At 47.8% G+C, this 22193-nt stretch overlaps 1 protein-coding gene across 1 annotated transcript in view; it reads left to right on the plus strand.

Annotated features, from left to right (window-relative positions):
* The window catches only part of LOC119169585 (guanylate cyclase soluble subunit beta-1), a 189564-nt gene that overhangs the window by 160991 nt on the left and 6380 nt on the right, over positions 1–22193 (plus strand). Inside the window, exons 10-12 of the mRNA XM_075875140.1 lie at positions 1514–1660; positions 16539–16693; positions 17175–17442. Coding sequence (XP_075731255.1) covers positions 1514–1660; positions 16539–16693; positions 17175–17442 — 570 coding nt within the window. The remainder of the gene's footprint in view (positions 1–1513; positions 1661–16538; positions 16694–17174; positions 17443–22193) is intronic.

Here is a 22193-nt window from a genome sequence, read left to right on the forward strand (position 1 = left end):
ATGATTCATGATCATAACAGAAAGTGATTGATTGATTTGTGGGGTTTAACGTCCCAAAACCACCATATGATTATGAGAGACGCCGTGGTGGAGGGGTCCGGAAATTTCGACCACCTGGGGTTTTTTAACGTGCACCCAAATCTGAGCACACGGGCCTACATCATTTCCGCCTCCATCGGAAATGCAGCCGCCGCAGCCGGGATTCGAACCCGCGTCCTGCGGGTCAGCAGCCGAGTACCTTAGCCACTAGACCACCGTGGCGGGGCAACAGAAAGTGAAAGGTAAAAAACAACAACAAAGTACAAAGCAAAAGGAGAAGCAAAAGAGTTCATTTTTCAATTTTTTATTTCATACGTTACTTAACCTGACTATTTACAAAAAACAGACTTATCTGGTTACTATTTAAAAATACTCCGCAACGTTTCTCAGTGAATTCTCTCTTCACGGTGACCTTCTTGAGAAAAAATAGCAAGCGGGTGTTAAAGTCATTATAAACGGCATCCGTTGACTGTGGTCTTCGTTACGCAAGCGCTGTCAGATTCGAACAAACTAAAGCTTTCGGCCGTGAGTACTACGTCGATGCATGACATATACGCGTCATCCCTTAGAGAATAACAGCGAAAGGCGTTACAGGAAGAGCAACACAACATATTTATACACGCATCACGGTCAGTTTTCATAAAAATATTTTGGACTAATCATTTTCGTAAGAAGGTGTCTGAGCCAATAAGGATGCGCGACATATCATTAGCGATGCCAAATTACCGATGCAAAAACGCACGTATACGAAAAAAAGTTTCATGAATTCGGCCCCACATCTTTATTAGCTCACTCGCCCGCTTACAGTTCTGAATTCGGGTAAAAAATAGCGAAAAGCTGTTGTGCCCAAGCCAGAAGTCATAGGCTGTTCCTTCAAAATCGACAGGTGATTCTACTCCAGCCTATCAGAGTATGACGTCCACAATTTAGGACAACTTTAAAGAAGCTAATCAGCATTGCGCGGTATACACAGATAAAAAACAGAAACGTGTTCGTACATTGGATATACACATATGTGATATATATGAATTAGTTGACATTTGCTGGTACCTTTGCGCGCTTGTACGCCAACTGACAGGTCCACTCATGACTGGCAATAATTCAAAGATCAACAAAACGGTGTGCCCAATGCCAACGGTTTGTGTACAGTTACGGCGCGCAGTGCGTGGCACCTTGTTTGCCCTTCTTGCTTTTGTTGCGCTTTTAAAAGACAGTTTGAGTTTCTCAAACTTCCCAAAACAACTAAGCTCCCGGAAGCGACAAAAGCCTTTTGCAAGTGTCCAAACCTAGCAGCTTTTTTTTTTTACAATTTCGAAAAAGCATCCCTTCGGCCATCAGAAGTGAATCTGCGCTTACGAAGGAACGCTACCATGTGGTATCAAGCGGTTCCACGTTGATTCTGATTTTCTGCTTGAACAAATGTCAACGCACGGCCAAAACAAAAAGATTGTCGACGTTCGTGCTTCTCTCGCAGGTTGAGACCATCGGCGATGCGTACCTCGTCGTGTCGGGCATACCCGAATTCACGGAGGACCATGCTGACCGAGTGGTCGTCATGGGGCTAGCCATGCAGGCGGTCACACGGACCGTCCAATCACCAGTAGAGGGACACGCCATTGAGGTACGTTGTTGCCGTTATTGATGGCGGCGGTGGAGGTGGTATAGCTGTGGCGTTGTCTGAGAAAAAGCGACAGCACCCCGATTACGTGCTAGCCGCTGTGTGCCGCCCTAAGCCTGAAAATTTGATTTTCTGGCGGTATCAGACTTGTCTAGAATGGTAGAGCACGTGGCTGTTGACGCTGTTGTCGTGTGCGTCTGCTACCTCACGTTAGCTAATAGCTTCCATCCGTACTTTGAAATACATAGTACAAGGATCTATATCATGCCGTCTCTGTGCTCTATACAAGTGCGATTCCGCCGTGACAGTAATGCCCTAACAGAATCTGTTTTTGGGTCGAGGAATGGCAAAAGTTACAGTGTAGACGCTGGCGCTAAAGATAATAAATATTAATGCTTCGGGTTTTATGTCCCGCGATGGGGACATGATTATGAGAGACTCCATAGTGGAGGCTTTCAGAAATTTCGACCACCTCAGGTCCTTTAGGGCTCACCTAAATCTAAGCACCCGGAGCTCTGACATTTCATCTTCATTTATAAATGCGGCGTTCACGGCTGGTACTCGAACACGCGACCTTCGGGCCCGCAGTCGATGATCATAACCATTGCACCACCATGGCGGGTGGCGGTACGCGTAAGCCAACGCACCTTAAGCAGCGCTAACGCTGCGCAAAATGAAATCATTAATCAATATTCAACGAAAATCTCTGGCATAAGCATCTATAGCATTTTTTTTTCTAGAAAGACAACAGCATGGGGAATCAGTTAGCTCGCTGGTTCCAAATAAACTGCCTAGAATACGGTTTTCTTTTTTACTTCCCTGAAGGCCTCATTTTTATCGCTTCGACAGAAACTGCTTTTCTAGTAATAATACTTTCACATCTGATCCTTCTTTTTATGGGCGAAGCTCCTTGAGGCGTGGGTCTTTACATCCTCCAATGTTGTTGTACGTAGCCACCGGTGGCACATACCCGCTCTATAGAGCGGGTATGTGCCACAGGGGATGCGAGATGGGAGATGCCGGTACTCGGAGTGTTCATTAGATGGACGCGCGGACGGACGCATGGACGGACGTGCAGAGAGACTAGCAGACGGACGGACGAATGGCCGGACGCGTGGAGCGAATATGCGCCACAGGGCATGCGAGATGGAGGTACTCGGAGTGTTCACTATATGGACGCACGGACGGTGGACAGACAGACTAGAAGACGGATGAACAGATGTATGGACGTGCCGACGTATTGACGGATGGACGTACGGACTGACGTACGGACGCATAGATGGATTCACGGATGTTCGCGCGGACGGACAGAAGCAAGAACGGACGGACGGAAGCAAGAACGAACGGACAGAAGGAAGCACGGACAGGCTGACCGACGCTTCGCCCCACTCAGCATCATTCACTCCGTGGATGCACTGTGATTTTTTTTACAGAGAGAACTGTTATGATATCACAATAAGGGTTACGTGGATATTTGTAGTTTGCCACCGCCACTGGTGTCTGCAACTACTATCGCACGAAATTAGAAAAAAATTAACACATCAGGGACACTACGGGATTCGAACCATTGCAAGGTCCTCGGCGTGCCACCGTTGAGCCACGCTGGTGCTTGAAACTCTGTTGCAAGTTTACCTTAGACAGTCTTGATATCGGGAAAGTAATCACGTTAGTATGACTGATAAAGTGTTCTACACTCTTGAAAAAAAGTTCGTAGAAATCTTGTACCCACGAGCAAAATGTTGGTAACAGCAGTTGTTACTAATCTTTCTGGGCCATTACTAGCTTTTTATGACCATTTTACTACCCATGTTTGCGAACGCTTGAAGGCTGCAACGGTTACTTCCTTTTGCGCACTGTTAGTAACTTTGCGTCATGCACGTACTTAATGAATTTGTTAAACAAACCTTAATGGCTGTTACTACGAGCGTTTAACAACCTATTTAGTAGCACGGTGATCCATTCAAGTTCATTGAGACAATAAAAGTAAGCTTACGACCCTGTCTTATGCCTTGTATGTGAGGCCATGTTCCGGCGGTATTATGGAAAATAGGCATAACTAATTGTTTTTCTTCGTGTGCTTCATTAAAAGTCCTGCATTACGTTACCTCGCTAACGTAAATTATACATCCTAGAGCATAGCCCCCCACTGGTACGAGCTGCATTCCCCAAAGCTAGGGCTATAAGTACTCCTGAAACCAGTTAGGAACTGTACTTCTAGCGTGGACTTGCGTGTGTGTGAAGTCCTCTATTATGTGCCTAATTACTCAGTGATACATCGATATGTTTATGCTCGCGAATAGGACCGTTATAAAACGGGTTAGTAACTGTGGAGGTAGTAACGGTTATTATAACCACCCCGTTCCTAACACTTACCAACCAGTTAGTAAAATATAGTACTACAAGCTTTTTTAAGAGTGTAGAGCAGCAAAGGAACAACCAGGCTTTACACAATGCTAATCACGTAAAACGTTGGTCGTCCAATGCTCCATACTATTAAGAAAGCTTGTTCTTGTTCAGCTACTGCCACTTCAGCCATAAATCTCCATCCTCGTCAGCCACTGCATAAAAAGAATTGCACAAAATTACAAAATTCCTTGCAGGTGTGTAGCAGATACCATGCTTCTCCGAAGAATGACGAGGGATAGCGTAGTGAATGCTGCCTTACTACACAAAAAATATTTTTATAGAATAGTGGGTACCCTGCAAGCGTGCTTGTAGCGGTTACCCAAAGAGTGCTTAGAAGAGACTCTGAAAGACTGCTTTTCCAGCTTTCGCTGTGACTGTGCTGCGCGTTTTGCGCAGCCCTGCCATTTCCCCTTTTTCCTTATCATTTCAATACTCCTCCTAACCCCCCTTTCTCTCTTCCTTCGCACTTTTTAAGACGCTGGCTTCACTGTACGGTGAGAGTCTACGCCTCCGCGTGAACGTATGCTGGGCACACGGGAAAGATAAAGAGGACAAAAAATTTGTTTTGTTTTTTTTTTTGCTAAAGTTTCTCTTGGTGCCGCGTGTGTCCCGTAAGTGTAGATGGGCGTATGCAAACAGAGGTCTCACCCGTAAGGCCAGGTACGAGGCGATGCCCAGTCTCTAGCGGTAGAATCTTTCAGCAAGAAAGTGTGAAAGCGGCCAGAGTACGTTCAACCGGCTCGAAACAGCGGGAAAGCTTTTTGCGGCTCAAGTAATGTTGAGTGCCTTGTGGCGAAGTGGTGTACGCAGAAAAAGGAAACTACCCGTCCAGTAAAGACTGCGAGACGCGTTTCCATCCGTCTTCGAGGCTCAACGTTTGGTGAGAGGCCAGCTGCGAAGCGATGCAAATCTATGCGGGGTGACCACGTGGAAAAGTGGTGGCCCGAATAAAGATTCCGCCTCCCTCTATAAAATAAAAGAAGCCACTCAATCCTGACGCGATCTAAGCATTCGGCTGTTGTTTTTCGATCGATTTGCGGAAATCACGAAGCGCGAGGTCTCCAGAGATGCTTCTCTTGGGGCGCAAATAACATTCTTTAAATCATCTATTTTTCATTTTCACTTCGTAAAGTGAGGACGGAAATTATATAAATCGAAGATAGACACAGAAGGCGAGAGTGACACAAACTGCTCCAAACGCGAAACAAAAGGCTTAGTTGCCAACGGAAAACAAATAAACAAAATTACCCAATGTCCCACTAAAGGAAACCGTGTGTGGATGCGAAGCAGAGGGCGCTATTGCCTCGTTCACACCGAAGTGGCAAGGCGGCAAAGCGTAAAGCGGGGAAACCTCCTCTCCAGGCGGCAAAAGCAGGAGGAGAACGAGGTGGAAGGGTGATCGCTCGCGGAATAATTTTTCGCCATCTGCGGATGCTCGCTGCTTTGCTGCAGCCAATCAGAACGCCACGCAGTGGAGGCGCGGTGGGAGCGCGGGTTTACGTTTGAGAGAAGCATTGCCACGTCATAGTAACACGTGCGCAAAAACGCGAAATGCCCGCCTCCTCCGCCGCGCGGCGATCGAAAAGAAGTGGGCGGTCTGAACAGAAGCACGCTCTTGCCGCCTCACCGCTTCGAAAAGCCCGCTTGCCCACTTTGCCGCGCTGCCTTCGGTGTGAACCAGCCTTAACGCTTACACTGGTGGCGGCATTGACTCTGGCGTTCATCGCGGCGTTGCATACAAGAGAAGCACAGGGAGGCGCAAAGCACGCCATGATAGACCAGTGTTTCCTACTGGAACATGTCAATCGCATTTAACGGGCAATGAGAGACAGAAGCCTCCGATTGGGCTCAGAGACACGTAGCCCGCTTTTGTTTAACGCTCATGCTGATAATTTTCATTTTGCAACTACGCACACGAGAAATATTGCATCTTTACTTATGTGATTCTTAAATACAAAAGAGAAAAGTGAGCCCCGCAACAGTCTGCATCAGAGAGCAACACCTCAACAGTACACGAGGGATGGGGGTAACGAGTGATTAACTAGTGATTAAAAGGATAGGATTAATGGTATATAGATAGAGAGGGAGAAGGAGAGAGCATGGCGCAGGGACAGCGACAACCAAATGGAAGGAGAAGATAAGAAAAATGGACACGGTCGCAGAAGCCCGAGGACGGGGCACCCCTCTGCGAGAGCTCTTGTAGGCAGTCGGAGATAGCTTCATCATCAGCATCATTATCATCATCAGCCTGACTACGTCCACTGCAAGACAAAAGCCTCTCCCATGTTCCGCCAGTTAACCCGGTCCTGTGCTTGCTGCATGCTGCCAATTTATACCCGCAAACTTCTTAATCTCATCTGCCCACCTAACCTTCTGTCTCCCCCTAACCCGCTTCCCTTTTTTTGGAATCCAGTTAGTTACCCCTAATGACGAGTGGTTATCCTGTCTGCGCACTACATGCCCGGCCCATGTCCATTTCCTCTTCTTTATTTCAACTATAATATCCTTAACCCCTGTTTGTCTCCTAATCCACTCTGCTCTCTTTTTGTCTCTTAAGGTTACACCTACCATTTTTCTTTCCATTGCTCGCTGCGTCGTCCTCAATTTAAGCTGAACCCTCTTTGTAAGTCTCCAGGTTTCTGGCGGAGATGGCTTAGGGCGAGCCAATCAGCCAGAGGTGCGCTGTCGTCGGAGATCGCGAGGGCACAACTGGTCGGCACGAAATTCAGAGAGCGAGTGTATCACACCGTCAAAACCTTGGAGATCAAGATGCAGTGCCTATTATACGGAATAGTCACTGAATGGTTGTGCAGTGCGAACAGTAGCTTTGTCGGCAAACAGAAGCTTGTGTAGAACTCACCGCGACTGGTAGATGCCAGCACCGTATCTTTTCAGCGAAGCGTAGGAAACACCCGCTTTTTGTGCATAGCGTCGCATTATGAGCGCAGCCTAAAAACGCTCTTCAAAATCACGTATCTATTGCAACGGGGTTTATTTGTAGAGCAGAACGCAGAAGGCGAAGCAGTCAGCAGCGTCCGGCCAAGCGCAGCAAGCACGAGCTTATGCTGATGGCGATGACCCTGAAGCACCGAGAAATGCCGCTTAGGCCCTTCTTCTTCACTACAATCGCCCTCTGCAGAAAAAGGCGCCATCCTGACGGATTAGGGAGAAGAAACGACCAATGGGTCATAGTATGGGTTGAGGCGAGGGACGTGGGCAGCGTCGCCACAGTGGTAGCGCAGGTCTATGGATGGGATGATGGGCTCTACGATGTCATTGTGATTGACATTTTCTCTACAACGCGGTATGGTCCGAGGTATTTGGGAAGAACTTTTGCGGAGCGGTCAGGTGCAGTATCAGGTGCCCGAAGCCATACCAATGAACCAGGTGGAAAGTTTGGAGCCGAGTGGACCCAGGTTGGCGGGATTGCTGTTGCCACTGGTCCTCAGTACAAAAAGAGCGGCAAGCGCGGCAATCTTCAGAATGTCGGGTAGCTTCAGACAGAGTTGTATTTTCGAAATTATCAGGTTTGTATGGAAGAATATATGTCTACTGTATTGGAAAGTTCTCGTCCGTATTGAAGAAAGTACGGCGAAAACCCAGTAGTAGCTTGTACGGCAGTATTATACGCGTAGTTGACGAATGCGAGAACTTGGTCTCAACTTGAATGATCAGAGGCGACGTACATCGACAGCATATTGCCAAGAGTACGGTTGAAGTGCCCCGTCATACCATTCGTCTGAGGGTGGTACGCTGTCTTTGTGCGATGCACGATTCAGCATTCGTTGAGTAATTCCTTCAAGGCGTCAGAAAGGAAGGCCCGGCTTCTGTCACATAAGAGCTCGCGAGGGGCACCATGACGCAGAATGAAACGTCGCAACAGAAACGTTCCAACGTCATGGGCTGGGGCAGTTGGCAGTGCAGCTGTTTCGGCATAGCGTTTGAGATGGTCTATCGCAACAATAATCCAGCTATTACCAGCTAGAGTTGATGGTAGTGGTCCGTAAATACCAATGCCGACGCGATAAAAAGGTCGACTGGGACAAGGAAGAGGTCGTGATGGGTAGACTTTCCAGGGAGGTAACTTTCGTCGTTGGCACTGGGCACACGAGCGAATGAATTTCCACACGTTGTTATAAATGACACGCCAATAAAATCTGAGTTGAAGCCTAGCGTCTGTCTTGAAAAGGCCTGCGTGGGCGCACTGTGGGTAAGTGTGGAAAGCTTCGCAGATAACAGCTTGAAGATCGCGGGGTATTACAAGGAGACACTTGCAACCGTTGGAAATGTAGTTGCTTCGATAAAGAAGATCGTCTCTTAGGCAAAAGTTGCTAGCCTGGCGGCGGAGAGCGCAAGACGGCGAAGGAGTGAGAGGATCAAAACGAATGTTTATGAGGCCACTGATCCAGGGATCCTATCGTTGTTCCACCGTCATGTTGCGCAAGCTGGATGACACAAGTGCAGGCTCGAGAGAAGAGAGGCAAACACCTTCATCTGATATGGGTGAACGAGAAAGGGCGTCGGCGACCGTGTGCTTACGACCGGATCTGTAAATAACGCAGGTGTCGTACTCCTGAAGTTTTAGCGGCCCGCGAGCAAGTCGTCCGGAAGGGTCTTTAGGAGTAGATAGCCAACAAAGGGCGTGGAGGTCAGTGACGACATTGAATGCGTGATCATACAGGTAGGGGGAAATTTTCCAAGGGCCCAAATAATAGCTAAACATTCTTTCTTGGTCACGGAGTAGTTAGCCTCGGCTTTCGTCAGAGTTCGGCTTGCGTAGGCGACAACATATTCATCAAACCCTGCCTTTCGTTGCTTGAGCAGAGCGCCAAGTCCAACACCGCTGGCATCAGTATGAACCTCCGTAGGAGCGGCAGGATCGTAGTGGCGAAGGATGGGTGGTGAAATTAGCAGGCGTCGTAATTTGGTGAACGCAGTGTCGCATACTGGTGGCCGGATAGAAAGGCCCTTGTTGCCGCTAAGAAAGTCCGTAAGGGGCGCACATACGGAAGCAAGATTTCTAATAAAGCGTCGGAAGTATGACGACAAGCCGACAAAACTTCCAAGATACATTAAGTTCTTTGGCTTTGGAAAATCGGCGACTGCTCGAAGCTTGGCGGGGTCGGGAAGTATGCCGTCCCGCGATACGACGTGGCCAAAAATGGTGAGCTGCCGGGCACTAAAACCACACTTTCTGAGGTTGAGTTGAAGGCCGGAGTTGGCGAGTCGTGGGAGGACGTGCTCGAGACGTTTTAAATGGGTGTCTAAATCGGTAGAAAGGACAACTACACCATCAAGGTAGCATAAACATGTGTTCCATTTGAGGCCCCGTAAAGTAGTGTCCAACATTCTCTCAAAAGTGGCTGGAGCATTACAAAGTCCGAAAGCCATAACGGTAAATTCGTATAATCCATAGGGTGTGACAAATGCTCTTTTCGGTTGGTCAGATACTTCCATAGGAACTTGCCAGTATCCAGAACGTAAATCCAGCAAAGAGAAGTATTCTGCTGCTTGCAAACAGTCAAGGGCACCGTCTGTTCGTGGTAACGGGTGAACGTCCGTACGAGTGATCTTGTTTAAGCGTCGGTAGTCGACACAGAACCGAATGGAGCCGTCCTTCTTAACAAGAACGACCGCTAACGCCCAGGGACTGTTAGAAGGCTGTACAGGTTGCTGACATGCCCCGCTGGAGCATGTCAGCAACCTCCATGATCGTCCATAACATGGCGCTCCGACGCTGAGACTCGGTAGGGACGCTGCCGTAGAGGCGTTTGGCTTCCTGTGTCGATGTTGTGAGATATGTTCGATGTGCGACTGAGGCCGGAAGCGTGGCTGTCAGAAGAAGTGCGAAATTTTGCAGCAAGTTGATCAACTGGCTTCGTTCTAAAGAAGACTTTGCGACATAGATGGAGCTGTGGAAATCGTCAAGGAGTGACTGGTCAACAACAGGTTCAGAAATGAGTGCGCTGAGGTCCGTAGAAAGTAAACTAGACGGAGCGTCAAAACTGTGACGGGCGTCGATCGGATGCACGTGACCGAGACATTCACCATGGAATAAAGGTAAAGGCCCTTCTAGTGTGTTGAACACGAGCGTCTTCGTGACGCCATGGTGGAGAGTAAGGAGAGCAACGGGCAGTGGAGAACATTTGCGTTGAATAAACAGGGCAGAGAGCGTAAATAGAACATCGCCGTTGGAAGTAGCGTCACACGACACAGTCACCAGCAGAGAATAGCGCGGCGGTACGGTGGTGTCGTCAAAAAACAGACAGTATATAGTACGGTAGGGAGGCTTCGACAGCGTCAACATCAGGAAGTGCAGACAGCTCAAGTTCAGCGCGACAGCAGTCAATGACAGCAATATTATTCGCGAAGAAGTCCCAGCCGAGTAATATGTCATGGGAACACGAGGGCAGCACAACGAATTCGACGATATACAGAATCCCTTCGATGACGACTCGTGTGGTACAGGCTACGAGAGGTGTTACACTTTGTGCATTAGCCATTCTAAGAGAGAGACCGGATAATGGCGTCAGAACTTTGCGGAGTTTGCGGCACAGGTGGACGGCAAGGATGGATAGAGCAGCTCCGTTGTCGACAAGTGCCATCACAATGATACCATCGACTGACACTTCAATGACATTAGCTGAACAGGGGCGAGGACTTGTGCATGGCGACGGGGACGCATTTCGTGCCTCGGGAACTGCGGCGGTTAGTTTTCCTGATCGGTGGGTCCGGAACGGCAACGCATAGGTAAGGCGAACGTCGAAGTGGAGATGGGTAGCTGTGGGTGGGGCCGAGAGGACAACCAGGGGGAAAGGAAGACGAAGGATTGCTTGAAGGCGCAGAAGAAAACTGGGGGTTGAAAGAGGGCATTCGTCGAATGTTCGGAGCAGCCTGGTGACGACGACAATAACGCGCCCCATGGCCAACACCGCCACAAGCAAAACATATCGGACGGTTGTCGTAGGTCCGCCACTGGTCGGTGTAGACGCCGAGTTGCGGCTGGGGGGCAAGAATATGCGGCCGAGGTGTTATCGGCATAGGCGGCGGTGAATAGGTCGGCGGCGAAAATGGCGGCGGCGATTACATAGGCGCTGGCTGGAATGCAGGCTGTCGAGGTCGAGCAACAGAATCGGTGTACGTGAGAGGTGCCTCGACTGGCGGTGGTTCACGGGCGGGAGGAAGAACTTGTGCGGCCTGGTCTTGAATGAAGTCGCGGAGCGTAGACGTCAATCTGCGCGGTTGATCGGGTACACAGGACATCAAAGAGAGTTGACGAGCGACCTCAGCGCGGATGAACTCTTGGAGCTTTGAGGGAAGAGTGGCATGGTCGTCTCCTAGGCAAAGCGTGAACAGGCTGAACCAAGAGACCTCGGGCACCGAGGGACGTCGCGTGGAAAGACGTTGCCTGTGCAACTCGTCGAAACTCTGGCATAGCTCGGTCAGTTCTACGACATTGCGAGGACTTTTAGAAAGAACATTTGGAAAGCGTCGTCCTCAATGCCCTTCATGATGTGCTTGATCTTTGGCTCTTCGGACATCGACTCGTTGACTCACTTGCAAAGGTCCAGAACGTACTCAATATAGCTTGTGAAAGTCTCACCAAGCTGCTGGGACCGAGTATGCAAGCGCGATTGTTCGACACGGCGTTTGCGTACCTCAGACCGTCCGAAAACTTGTGTGAGGCTCGGTTGAAAGACGGACCACGTAGGGAGATCCGCTTCGTGGTTTATGAACCACAGCTTGGCCACGTCCGACAGGTAGAAAGAAGTGTAGGCCAACTTGGCGGCATCAACCCATTTGTTGTGAGTACTCACTTACTCGTACATAGAAATCCAGTCATCAACGTCCTTGTCTTCTGTGCCTGAGAAAACAGGGGGATCTCGCCGACGCAGAGAACCGGCGCAGAAGACAGTAGGCGGTGCCGGTGGAGGAGTTGAAGCGGCGCTTGCGTCGCTAGGAATAATGGACCGTAAAATGCGATTTTGAAGCTCCAGTGTGATCGAAACCCAGAAGACTCCACCACTTGTAACAGGGTTTATTTGCAGAGCAGAACGCAGAAGGTGAAGCAGTCTTCAGCCTCCAGCCAAGCGCAGCATGCACGAGCCTATGCTGATGGCAATGCCCCTGAGGCGCAGAGAAATGCCGCTCAGGCCCCGCTTCCTCACTACACCATGTATTTTCTAGTAAAGAAACACCACATGAGTGCTAATGTTGCACCTCAGATATGGGTATTGTTTGCTTTTTCATGGACAACGTTCACAACTATGAACGCAGCCATCAGATCAAGATGACTGGGCGTTGAGGAAGTGCTTAAACTTTGGTCGGGTGGCTTGAACTGTTTCAAGGTACCGACAGACAGACCTGCGTTGAAGTATCCCAATAAAGACTGTCGTCCTAAAGAGCATACACAGGTAGTAAAACTGCAATGACAGCATTCAGGAGACGTTAGCCTCAGATGTAATGAATGATGAAGCATGAAAAAAAACAAAGAAACGTGTAATTAAAACTCACAGTAAAAACGAAAAAAATACAGTCAACAGACTCAAAGTAAGCCACAGTATATCTATGATACGTGTATTCCGTAGAAACGGCAAAAATAAAAATTTGGAGACACTAAAGATTCGCCTTTAGGAGTGGCACACGATTGCGATATCCTGTTCGTAGTAGTGCATAGCACTAAGTGCATGAAACCTTTTGGAATTTTATATGCACCCACTACGTGGCCTTAAGGAAACCGGCGCCGTAGCTTGGGTGCTTTTTGTAGGGGGCGACCGGCTTTAAACCCCCAAAGCCATTATGCAGGAGAGAGGAAGTAAGCGGAAAGACAGGGAAGGTTAACCAGTTTTTAGACCAGCTGGCTACACTGTGCTGGGAAAGGGGAGTAAAAGATGATAAAAAAGAGATGTTACAAATAGAGAGAGTGGGAAATGCAATAAAAAGAAAAGGACGAAAAGCAAAATTAAAGAGTATACGATACTAATGTATGTCTGTAAAGCCAGTTGTCCCCAAAAAGTTTAATGAAGCTTTTAAAGCCTTCTTGGATGTGAATGAACTCGGCTAATGACACAGAATTGTTTGTTCCAACAAAAAGGGAGAGAGAAAACTCTGCATTGAAAAGCAGATAATTTAGCCGGCACATATAAATATCTGACTCGGCGATCATTTACTTTATCTAGCGCTTCGGTAAGTTCTTGTCTTAGCGCGTTAAAATGGGTACACTCGCACAGAAAATGGGCGATTGTTTCTTCGCAGCTGCAGTATACTTGCACGTAGAGGTGCTGGCCATACCAATAAGAAAAAAATGTGCGTTCTTGAAGGCTACGCCGACCCACAGGCGGCACAGAGGAGTCTCCTCAACTCTAGATATTCCTAAGGGAAGACGAAACTTGAGATCGGGATCCAAGTTATGTATAGGCAAGCGTTTGTGAATTCAGTTGAGTTCCTCAGTATCAGTGTGAGGTCACGTGCAAGCGAACGAAGCCTTGCAGCTACGTCGGTTTTTGTGAACGGGATGGCTGAGTATTTTCTTACCATCATGTGCAGATCTAGTGGCCTCACCTGCGTGGTCGTTGCGAAGCCATTATGGTAATCGCACACTCTGACGCCCGCTGAATGGGGGCTTATACCGCGCAGTGTTACTGCAATATGTCATGTTGCATTGTGAAGCACGTATACAGGATGCGTGTTTGTAAAGCTTGACAGCTACTTCCACTGCATTTCCAAGCGGACGAAGTTTTTCCACTGTATTCAAAAGCGAATACTTGACCGTTTGGTAGAACATCCGCTTGCCACGCAAACGACCCGGGATCGATCTCTACTCTTACCCAAACGACCTTTGATCAGACCCCACTCTGGCCCACGATTATTGTATCTTTTATTTTATCTGCATCATTCGCGATTTTTCGGTCACGCATAAGATGACAATTTTTCGCTCACAGCCGATGACGCCGATGCCAAAACTTCTGCGAAATGAGCTCTTTAACGCCATCGCAACCATCTCGTAGATGGGCAACTCGTTTGATCTCACCTTCCACTTGGACCAGCATTAGCTTACTCTCGTTGAATTGGCATCTCGACCGATATGGCTAAAGTAGTGTTAGCTTCGTTACCTCTGCTTCGAAAAAAACATTCAAGGCTGATATCTCTCATGACCGATAAACTTGCTCATTTTGGTAGTTCATGATGAAATTTTCAGACATTTATTCCAGCGTAAAAGCTCAAGAAAGACTAGCTCTTTTTTCTCACATTATAATAAAGCTAGAATTTTTTTACCGGCAAGCTGTCATAGATTATTCAAAGGTTGCTCACCATTGGTGAAGATTAATGAATTTGTGAGGTTTAACGTCCCAAAACCACCATATGATTATGAGAGATGCCATATTAGAAGGCTCCGAAGATTTCGACCACCTGGGGTTATTTAACCCGCACCCAAATCTAAGCACACGGGCCTACAACAGTTCCGTATCCATCGGTAATGCAGCCGCCGCAGCAGGGATTCAATCTCGCGACCTGCGGGTCAGCAGCCGGGTATTTTAGCCACTAGACCACCACGGCGGGAAAGGTTGCTCACCAAGCTCGGCAAAGAAATGAGGGGACCGGCTGGCACATTAAAAACGCAATTCATTCCACATTCTCCAACCATTCAACGTTTTTCTCGCCCACTTCCATTTTTCCCGCCAGTGTTCTCGCCAGCTTCCCATTTTTATCGCCAGTGTTCACGGCCACCCGTTCGCTTTTGGCGCGTAGACGAAGTTCTTCCTCTATATAATGGCTGTTGGTCCAAAACCAAGGGTGCCTTTTGTGCAGAACTATACGACGCGCACAAGTGCGTGGCGATATAAATAATGCCATCAGCACTGGCCGTTCCATAAAACAGGGATCATTCCTCTTTCTCTCTGTATTTTGTTTTAAATACTATACGCGCTTGACCTCCGGTAGAGTTAGTCCAATGGCCACCAAGCTCATGTCCAGCAGAAAAGAGAAAAAGAGTCCGGTGACACGCAATACGCGGATCGTCCTCTTGCTTCGAAATTAATGGCGGGGCACTGGGATGAATCGAAACGGGCAGCGATGAAAAACGACGACTCATACGAAGGCAGAGCAAAGGCCAACTCATCGCTCCTCCTTTTTCTCCTTCTTCTTTTTTTAGAGTAGGACTGACGTTTCGTTATTGCCGCATTATTATTCCACTCGTGCCACAGCTCGTCGGATTGCTTCTGACGTCCGCATGACGACCACGAATGCTATAAGCCTGCGTGTTCAGATGGGGTGCTGTACTGGTTTGCCTGTTGGTATGCGCAGCGCTTCAAAGTTAACTTCGTGGTTCGGCTTTCGAGAGCTTACGCTGAAGTTGACTTCCTCTTTCATTTCGTTCTTTTTTTTTTACTCGAATAAAAGTTAGATGCTCGTTCTAACTCTGGTAGGACTCTGTCCAGCATGGGCAGAGTCATGCCGTTTTTGTTGCCTGAAAACTTCTATGAACCAATCAAAGGGCTTGTGCTTTCTTTGTCTCCTGGTCGCGTTGTTATGGCACTACAGAGGCAGCTGAAGTTTAGTTTGAGTGCGCGATTCTTTTAAAAAGTTATAGGGGCAAAGCTCCTTATAGTGTGGGTCGTTCTCTCGCAGTAGTAGTATGTTGTGGTAGTAGCTTCTTCTAGTTAGTGTTAAGAATGGCCTTCTGGATGAAGTTGTGTGTATATTTCCTTGAAAATTATGTCACTAGGCGGTGTTATTGGTTTGCGTACAAGGAAATCACAGCATATACACGGAGTGAATCATCATGAGTGGTGCCAAGCGTCCGTTCATCCATCCGTCCGATGCGTACTCTAGGGTACTAGGAGCGGATGGACGGACCAACCGAACGCCAGGCAGAGAGACAGACACCAGACGGACGGACGGACGGACGGATGGACGGACGGACACTTTGCCCCACTCATCGTCATTTACTCCGTAGATTTGCTGGGAATTTTTTTTCTTTTTCGTGGATGGGGACTCGTACTAGCAGCGCATTAGTTTTCAAGTTTACAATATGCTACAAGAAATGAACTGCTAAAAGTAAAAAAGTCTCCAGGTTTGACATCCTTTAAACTATTCGGGCATCACTGCAAGCGACATACATTGCAAATAAATGTTATGATGAAACTCTACTACCAAACTGGGACCTTCTTTAACGGCTGTCTGACGGCTTATGACTGTTTCATAAAAGAAACGAAGGTTTTCTCCAAGACTGCAAAGTAGATAGACATCGCGTGAGTTGTTGTTGCGTATTATTGCAAAGTATTATTTCCGAGCGCTGTTTTGATCGTGCGCGTAGAATCGGTGCTGCCTAACCCATCCCGACTTCTTGAGTCTGTCATCGCATCGTACACTAACAGCAGCAGCAACGTTTTAGAGCGTGCTGTCCGGTCATTGGTACAAGGAATTTCTGCCATTGATATAAATAAAGTTTAATCTCTTGGTGGTTTACTCGCAGATACGGATTGGGATTCACTCGGGCCCTGCTATGGCTGGAGTCGTTGGTACACAAATGCCTCGCTACTGCCTCTTCGGCCACACGGTCACACTGGCAAACAAGGTGGAAAGTCACGGATTGCCCAAGCAGGTCACCATCACAGAGGAAACGAAACGGTGAGTATCGTTGATTTTCAAATACATAAAGAACTGCTTCTCAAGAAACATAATACTCAGCACTCCGTAAAAGTGACAGCGCTGAGCGCACATGAAGGGAGTGTTCTATTCAAGTGATAGGTCAGCGCGTTCAGTTAAGACGCGAGGAGCAAAATCTTCGCCGAATGAAGATGCTCTCTAATATCGCTCTTGCGTTTTGAGATCGCTAGTTTTGTTCACCCTCATTGGGACAAACAAGAGTTCTTCGCCGGTAACACGTAGGAAGCTTTGCCCTGCCGGAGGCTGGAACGAATGACGTATGATAATTATGCCTTATTCGTCGCTAAAGGTGATCAATGTAAACGCTTGCATCTGTAACAGATACTTGCATCTCATGTTATAACACCTTGACGCCTTCCACTTGGTGGCAAGAAACCTCTGTAACAGGTATCAAACAATCCCTGCCGCGTTCCTCATCCAATGTCTTTGTTTTTCGCAACAGGCATCTCAAAAAGGATGGTTATCTCTTCCTGGCCACGAAGCCTGTCACCGAGCTTCCGGTGCGCTGCTACAACGTGTCCCGGCCAGGAGACAATGTGGCGCCAGATCCTGCTACTCTAGGACCGGCTCTGTACGGAGGCGGTGGTCACTTCCGGTCGCCCACTGGGTCACCGGTCCACTCAGACAGAAACACGGGTTCTCGCAGCTCATCCACGCCATCTCCCGGCGGATCTCCTCTCGTCACTAGCGGAGACGCCATTAAAAACGCTGTAAGCACCTACAGCCTTGACACCACTTTCTTTAGACAGATTGCCCTTACCTGCGTGTATTTATCTGAAGCATTGCTCCTTCTTTTGAGTATTGTAGATAATGAGGGCTACTTGCGCACATACACTTCTAAAAAAAGTTGGTAAAAAGATAGCAACTCCAAGCAAATATGCAGTAACTGCAATGCTTACTACATTTCTTGGACCTTTACTACCCTTTTTCTACCTGTTTACTACCTACGTTAGTAAACAGTTACTAGCTGCAACCGTTACTGACTTTTTGCGACCTGTTTACTACCTAGTTAGTAAACAGTTAGTAACTGCAATGAAAGAGTCAGTGACTGCAGCCGTTACTTCCTTTCTTGCTTCCTTACTACCTTTGTGCTACCGGCTGTTGACCATCTAATACAAAATAGCGTGTGATTTTGATTCTTATAATTTATGAGAGGAATCGACTCTACGTATCATAATTAAACGAAAAAATGACACAGAAGTTATCCATGGATTAAAAAGAAAACACCGTTTCAAATTACGCAACCGAGATATGTAAACGTCTTTCTGATATTGTCGAAACGAAGAAGTACAAGTTAACGAATCATAAGCAAGTGCTACACGCGTTTTAAGAAACAATTACCACAAACTTAGTAAATTACAGTGAATAAACAAGACCGGCAGATTAAAATAACCAGACGGTCACAATTATTCCGGAGGATGATCACAATTAATGCACTACGGCGTTTCTCCAAGTAATATCATTGTTTTGGCATGTCAAACACCAAGAACAATATTACCTTTTAACCGCTGATATATTAGCCATGTGAAGCATTCAAATGCACTGAGGCTATGTTTACGAGTTTGGTACCTTGTTTTGGCCACTGTACATAATTCCTTTTTGTGGCCCTTTTATAATAAACAGACATGACATATATATTTTTATAAGTAAGACTGATTAAAACTCTTGTGGTACGTTTCAAACAAACGTAACAAGCTAATATGATATAGTGCTCTAGATTCACATTTGCTATAATTCTTCCTGAAACACAAGTGATTTCCTGTGCCAGATATGCATCTGCAAAATAGGGTCTATATACACCCCACGCTTACTTCATTCTGTACCATAAAAAATTAGTAAACTTGCTAATTAGAGACCGCCGGAAATTTCCACTTACCTTTCACTGATAGAGCTTATCTTATGAAATCAAGCATAACAGCGCCCCTGTTTTATGTAGCCAGAATTGCTCGACCGCCTTGTCGGGTGTTGCTGAGAGTGGCCACTGCGTGTGGCTCCTTTTTTTGAGATGGCCACGCTGAAGCTGTTGCTAGAGCCTTGGTTCGCCTACAAGTAAAATGGGGAGGGCTCCATATGTCAAACCTTGATGTAATGTGCCGAATGTTGGCTCTCAAAAACACCTGGGCACTCTTAGAAAACTCATCTAGAAACTCATCGTATCGAGGCAGGCAACTCGTAGTGTGTATGCTAGGTACCTCTAGAAGGTTTCTTGGCTTAACAAACGAAAAGGGACCAGCTGCTGAACAGCCACCGGCGTATTACACGCATGTGATAAAGTCTTTGCAACGATGGCGAAATGATTCTCCAGTCCAAGAACTGATGGAAATGTCTCCCGCCGACATGAGTGAACTAATAGCTTTTAAAAGTCTAACTGAGGAACAGCGCCCAAAATGCCGCGAGAAAAGATGTTGGACGCTTACAAATACATCCCTCCCCTCCAGAGTCCGTGATCTAAACTGGCTTAGGGAATGGGAGGCTTTACCAACACACTACGAGCCTTGCGGCGTGGGGCGTGGCGCCCTCCGCCACATGCCCGCAATGCGGCCGCGTCGAAACGCTGGACCATGACTTTCATGAATGTATTGTAGCGCGCACCTTTTGGCGCATGGTTACCATTACCAGTATGTTCCAAATAAGTATACAGTTGAAGTCTCGCCACATGGACCACTTTGGCGAACTTTTAATGGCTGTCGGAGCCTTCGTCTTATGGAAGCGGAGGGGACTGGCCTGCCTGAGGGGACGCCCTCAAAGAGCCAGGTTTTCTCTGCTACATCGCTTAAGAAACGTAATGCTTATGCATATCAACGAAGAATAATTTATACTGGGAGAAGAGGCTTTCCTCCGGCACTGGTTTACGAGATTCATTATTGTGAAAAACAACAGTGTCTATGTCTTTCCTCCCCTGTTGAGGAGGTGGGCTAAAGCTTGTACCACTGTGAAATTGCAGTGTGTATTTTCCTTTTCTTCTTCATTAGAAACATGTCTTTTTTGTTCAATACTGTTCTTGAGCACGAGAGCAACCTGTCCTCACAGGTGAATGCAAAAAACATCACCCTACACTGTGAATGACCCCCCTTGTTTGTTCCTATAGCCCTACTGTTTATTTAAGCTTAATCATCTCGATGTTCTTGAATGTCCTGTCTTTGTTGTACAGTTTTTGCATTGTACATCACTGCATACGCAAATAAGTTCTTTTCGCTGTATATAACAGCTTGCATTGTACATACGCATTGATCATCACTGTACATTTTTCTGTGTGTATCCGGAAGTAAACGTAACACCCGGAAATAAAATTCCCTTAGACTATGTATTCTTCAGAGGCCCACGGGATAGCCTAGTGCTCTCCCATGGTAGAGTACCAAGTACTTTAAATCGCTCACCAGTTTTTCTAAATACGTCCATGTATTCTTCGCGCTCATGGCACCCGACGCAAGATTACCCGAAGTTGTGCGGTAATGAGACATTGATTGACCAACATTAAAAATGAAGAAATATAATGCCAAAATAAATGAACAGGGTAGTATCGGTTATTACTTCTTTTTTTTCATGAAACCTTTAAAAGTTCCTACCCGTGGATCGAAACGGCTAGGGTAGCAACAATTACTGAATGCTGGTAGTAACAGCAAAGGTAATAAGTGTTACCACCCTCACCGTTACTAACTGCGCTTACTACCAGGGTTGTAACATATGTGACAAACCATTACTACCCCAAAGTTAGTTAGTACTACTACCTTTTTTTTCTAAGAGTGTACGTATAATCAAAAAAGGAAACCGCAAAGCGTATCATGTTTCCGTGCTTAATAGCACCAAAACAAGAACGCAATAGATGTGAAGTGACACTTCAGTGTTACAAGGAGGTGGCGTCGAGGAGCGCGGACGTGAAAACGTCGGCTCCCGCTTTTCTAAATGTTTTCGGTCGTTTCTATGCTTCAAGATCACTTGGCTTTGTGCTTATTCGAACAAGCAAGCTCTGCGGTTTCAGTGGAGACGCCATTTTTGGCGGTGAGTGAATTCTTAGACATATTTTTGGACTTTAAAGTTGCGACGCGGCGAGCGTCCCCGCTAACCCTAACCACACCTAGGGTTAGCGAGGAGTACGGCCGTTACACGTAGCCAAGGGCTCGGCCAGACGCGGCAGCTACTGGATCAACCTCCGTACGTCGCAGCCGACAACCAAGCACTGAAAATGCCTTCCACCGTAACCGTGGAGGGAATGGAAGTAAGCGCGGAGATCTTCGACGGACCAGGATGGGCCACCGCCATGGGTCGCCGAAGACAGACGACTCCGCCGAACGAGGAGCTGGCCGCTGGGTCGGTCGAGCACAGCAACCAGCCGAAGCACCCCAGGGGCTTTAAAAAAAGTCAATCAGCACTACACCGTGTGGTATCCGCTTCCAGGCTACCCCGCCTACCCAAAGACCAGATCAAGGTAATTATGAGACCCAGAAGTGGATTAGACGTAGCCCGAGTCGACCTCGTTCTGCTGGCGAGAGCCGTCATCATGGCCGCCCAGATCACCGACGAACAAGCACGGGAGGACACGATCTGCCCCAACAATATGCAAAACATCATTGTTATTTCTACGCCGCACCAAAATAATGCCACATCATACGTGAACGTGCAGAAACTGCACACAAACCAAGGCTCGTTTGAAGTTGCCGCATACGTGGCCGCACCCGATAATACATGCAAGGGCGTTATCAAGAACGTTGACCTCTCCCTTGACGACGCACCGCTCAAACGCCTGATTGTGCACGACCGAAATCCCACTGCCATCGAGGCAAGACGCATTAAAAAGACCAAAGTCGTCGCAATCCTCTTTGACGGGTTGCGCGTTCCGAGCACAGTGATATGCGGAACCGCCATGGTTCCCTGCTCGCTCTACAAGCGACAAGTCGATGTTTGCAGAACGTGTGGAGGAGTCGGCCATCGCGCCGATGTTTGCCGGCACACAAACGCAACGAGCAAGAAATGTCACAACTGCGGTGAAACGCTACAAGAAGACGGCGTGCATCACTGCGAGCCGAAATGCAAGCTTTGCGATGGCAATCACCCCACCGGAGATCGCGAATGCAAAAGACGCTTCCACATTCCATACTTGATGAGAAGGAGAAGAAGACGCAGAAAGCAAGAGTAGCAAGCACAACAACGTCAAGACGCACCAACGTCTGTCACGTTTAAGGAACCCTGCCACAACCAGGTGCCGGGACGGGAGAACGCCTCGAGCGTCCATCACCGTTCTCCATCCCGGGGGAGATCCCGATCCAGAGGGCGTTCCCGATCCAGAAGGCGTTTTCGATCCAGAGGCCGTTCTCGTTCTGGAGGGCGCCCCTCGACCCTGTCGGGATCCGACAACCGCCTGTCATCTCGGGAGTGCTCCAGATCCCGATCGAGAACGAGGCCAACAGCCACGCAGCGGCAGCAGCAGCAGCCGAACAATGGCTCCTGGGCCAGCAGGGTTGCA

Source organism: Rhipicephalus microplus, chromosome 2, assembly GCF_043290135.1.
Source record: "Rhipicephalus microplus isolate Deutch F79 chromosome 2, USDA_Rmic, whole genome shotgun sequence".
Lineage (NCBI taxonomy): Eukaryota > Metazoa > Arthropoda > Arachnida > Ixodida > Ixodidae > Rhipicephalus > Rhipicephalus microplus.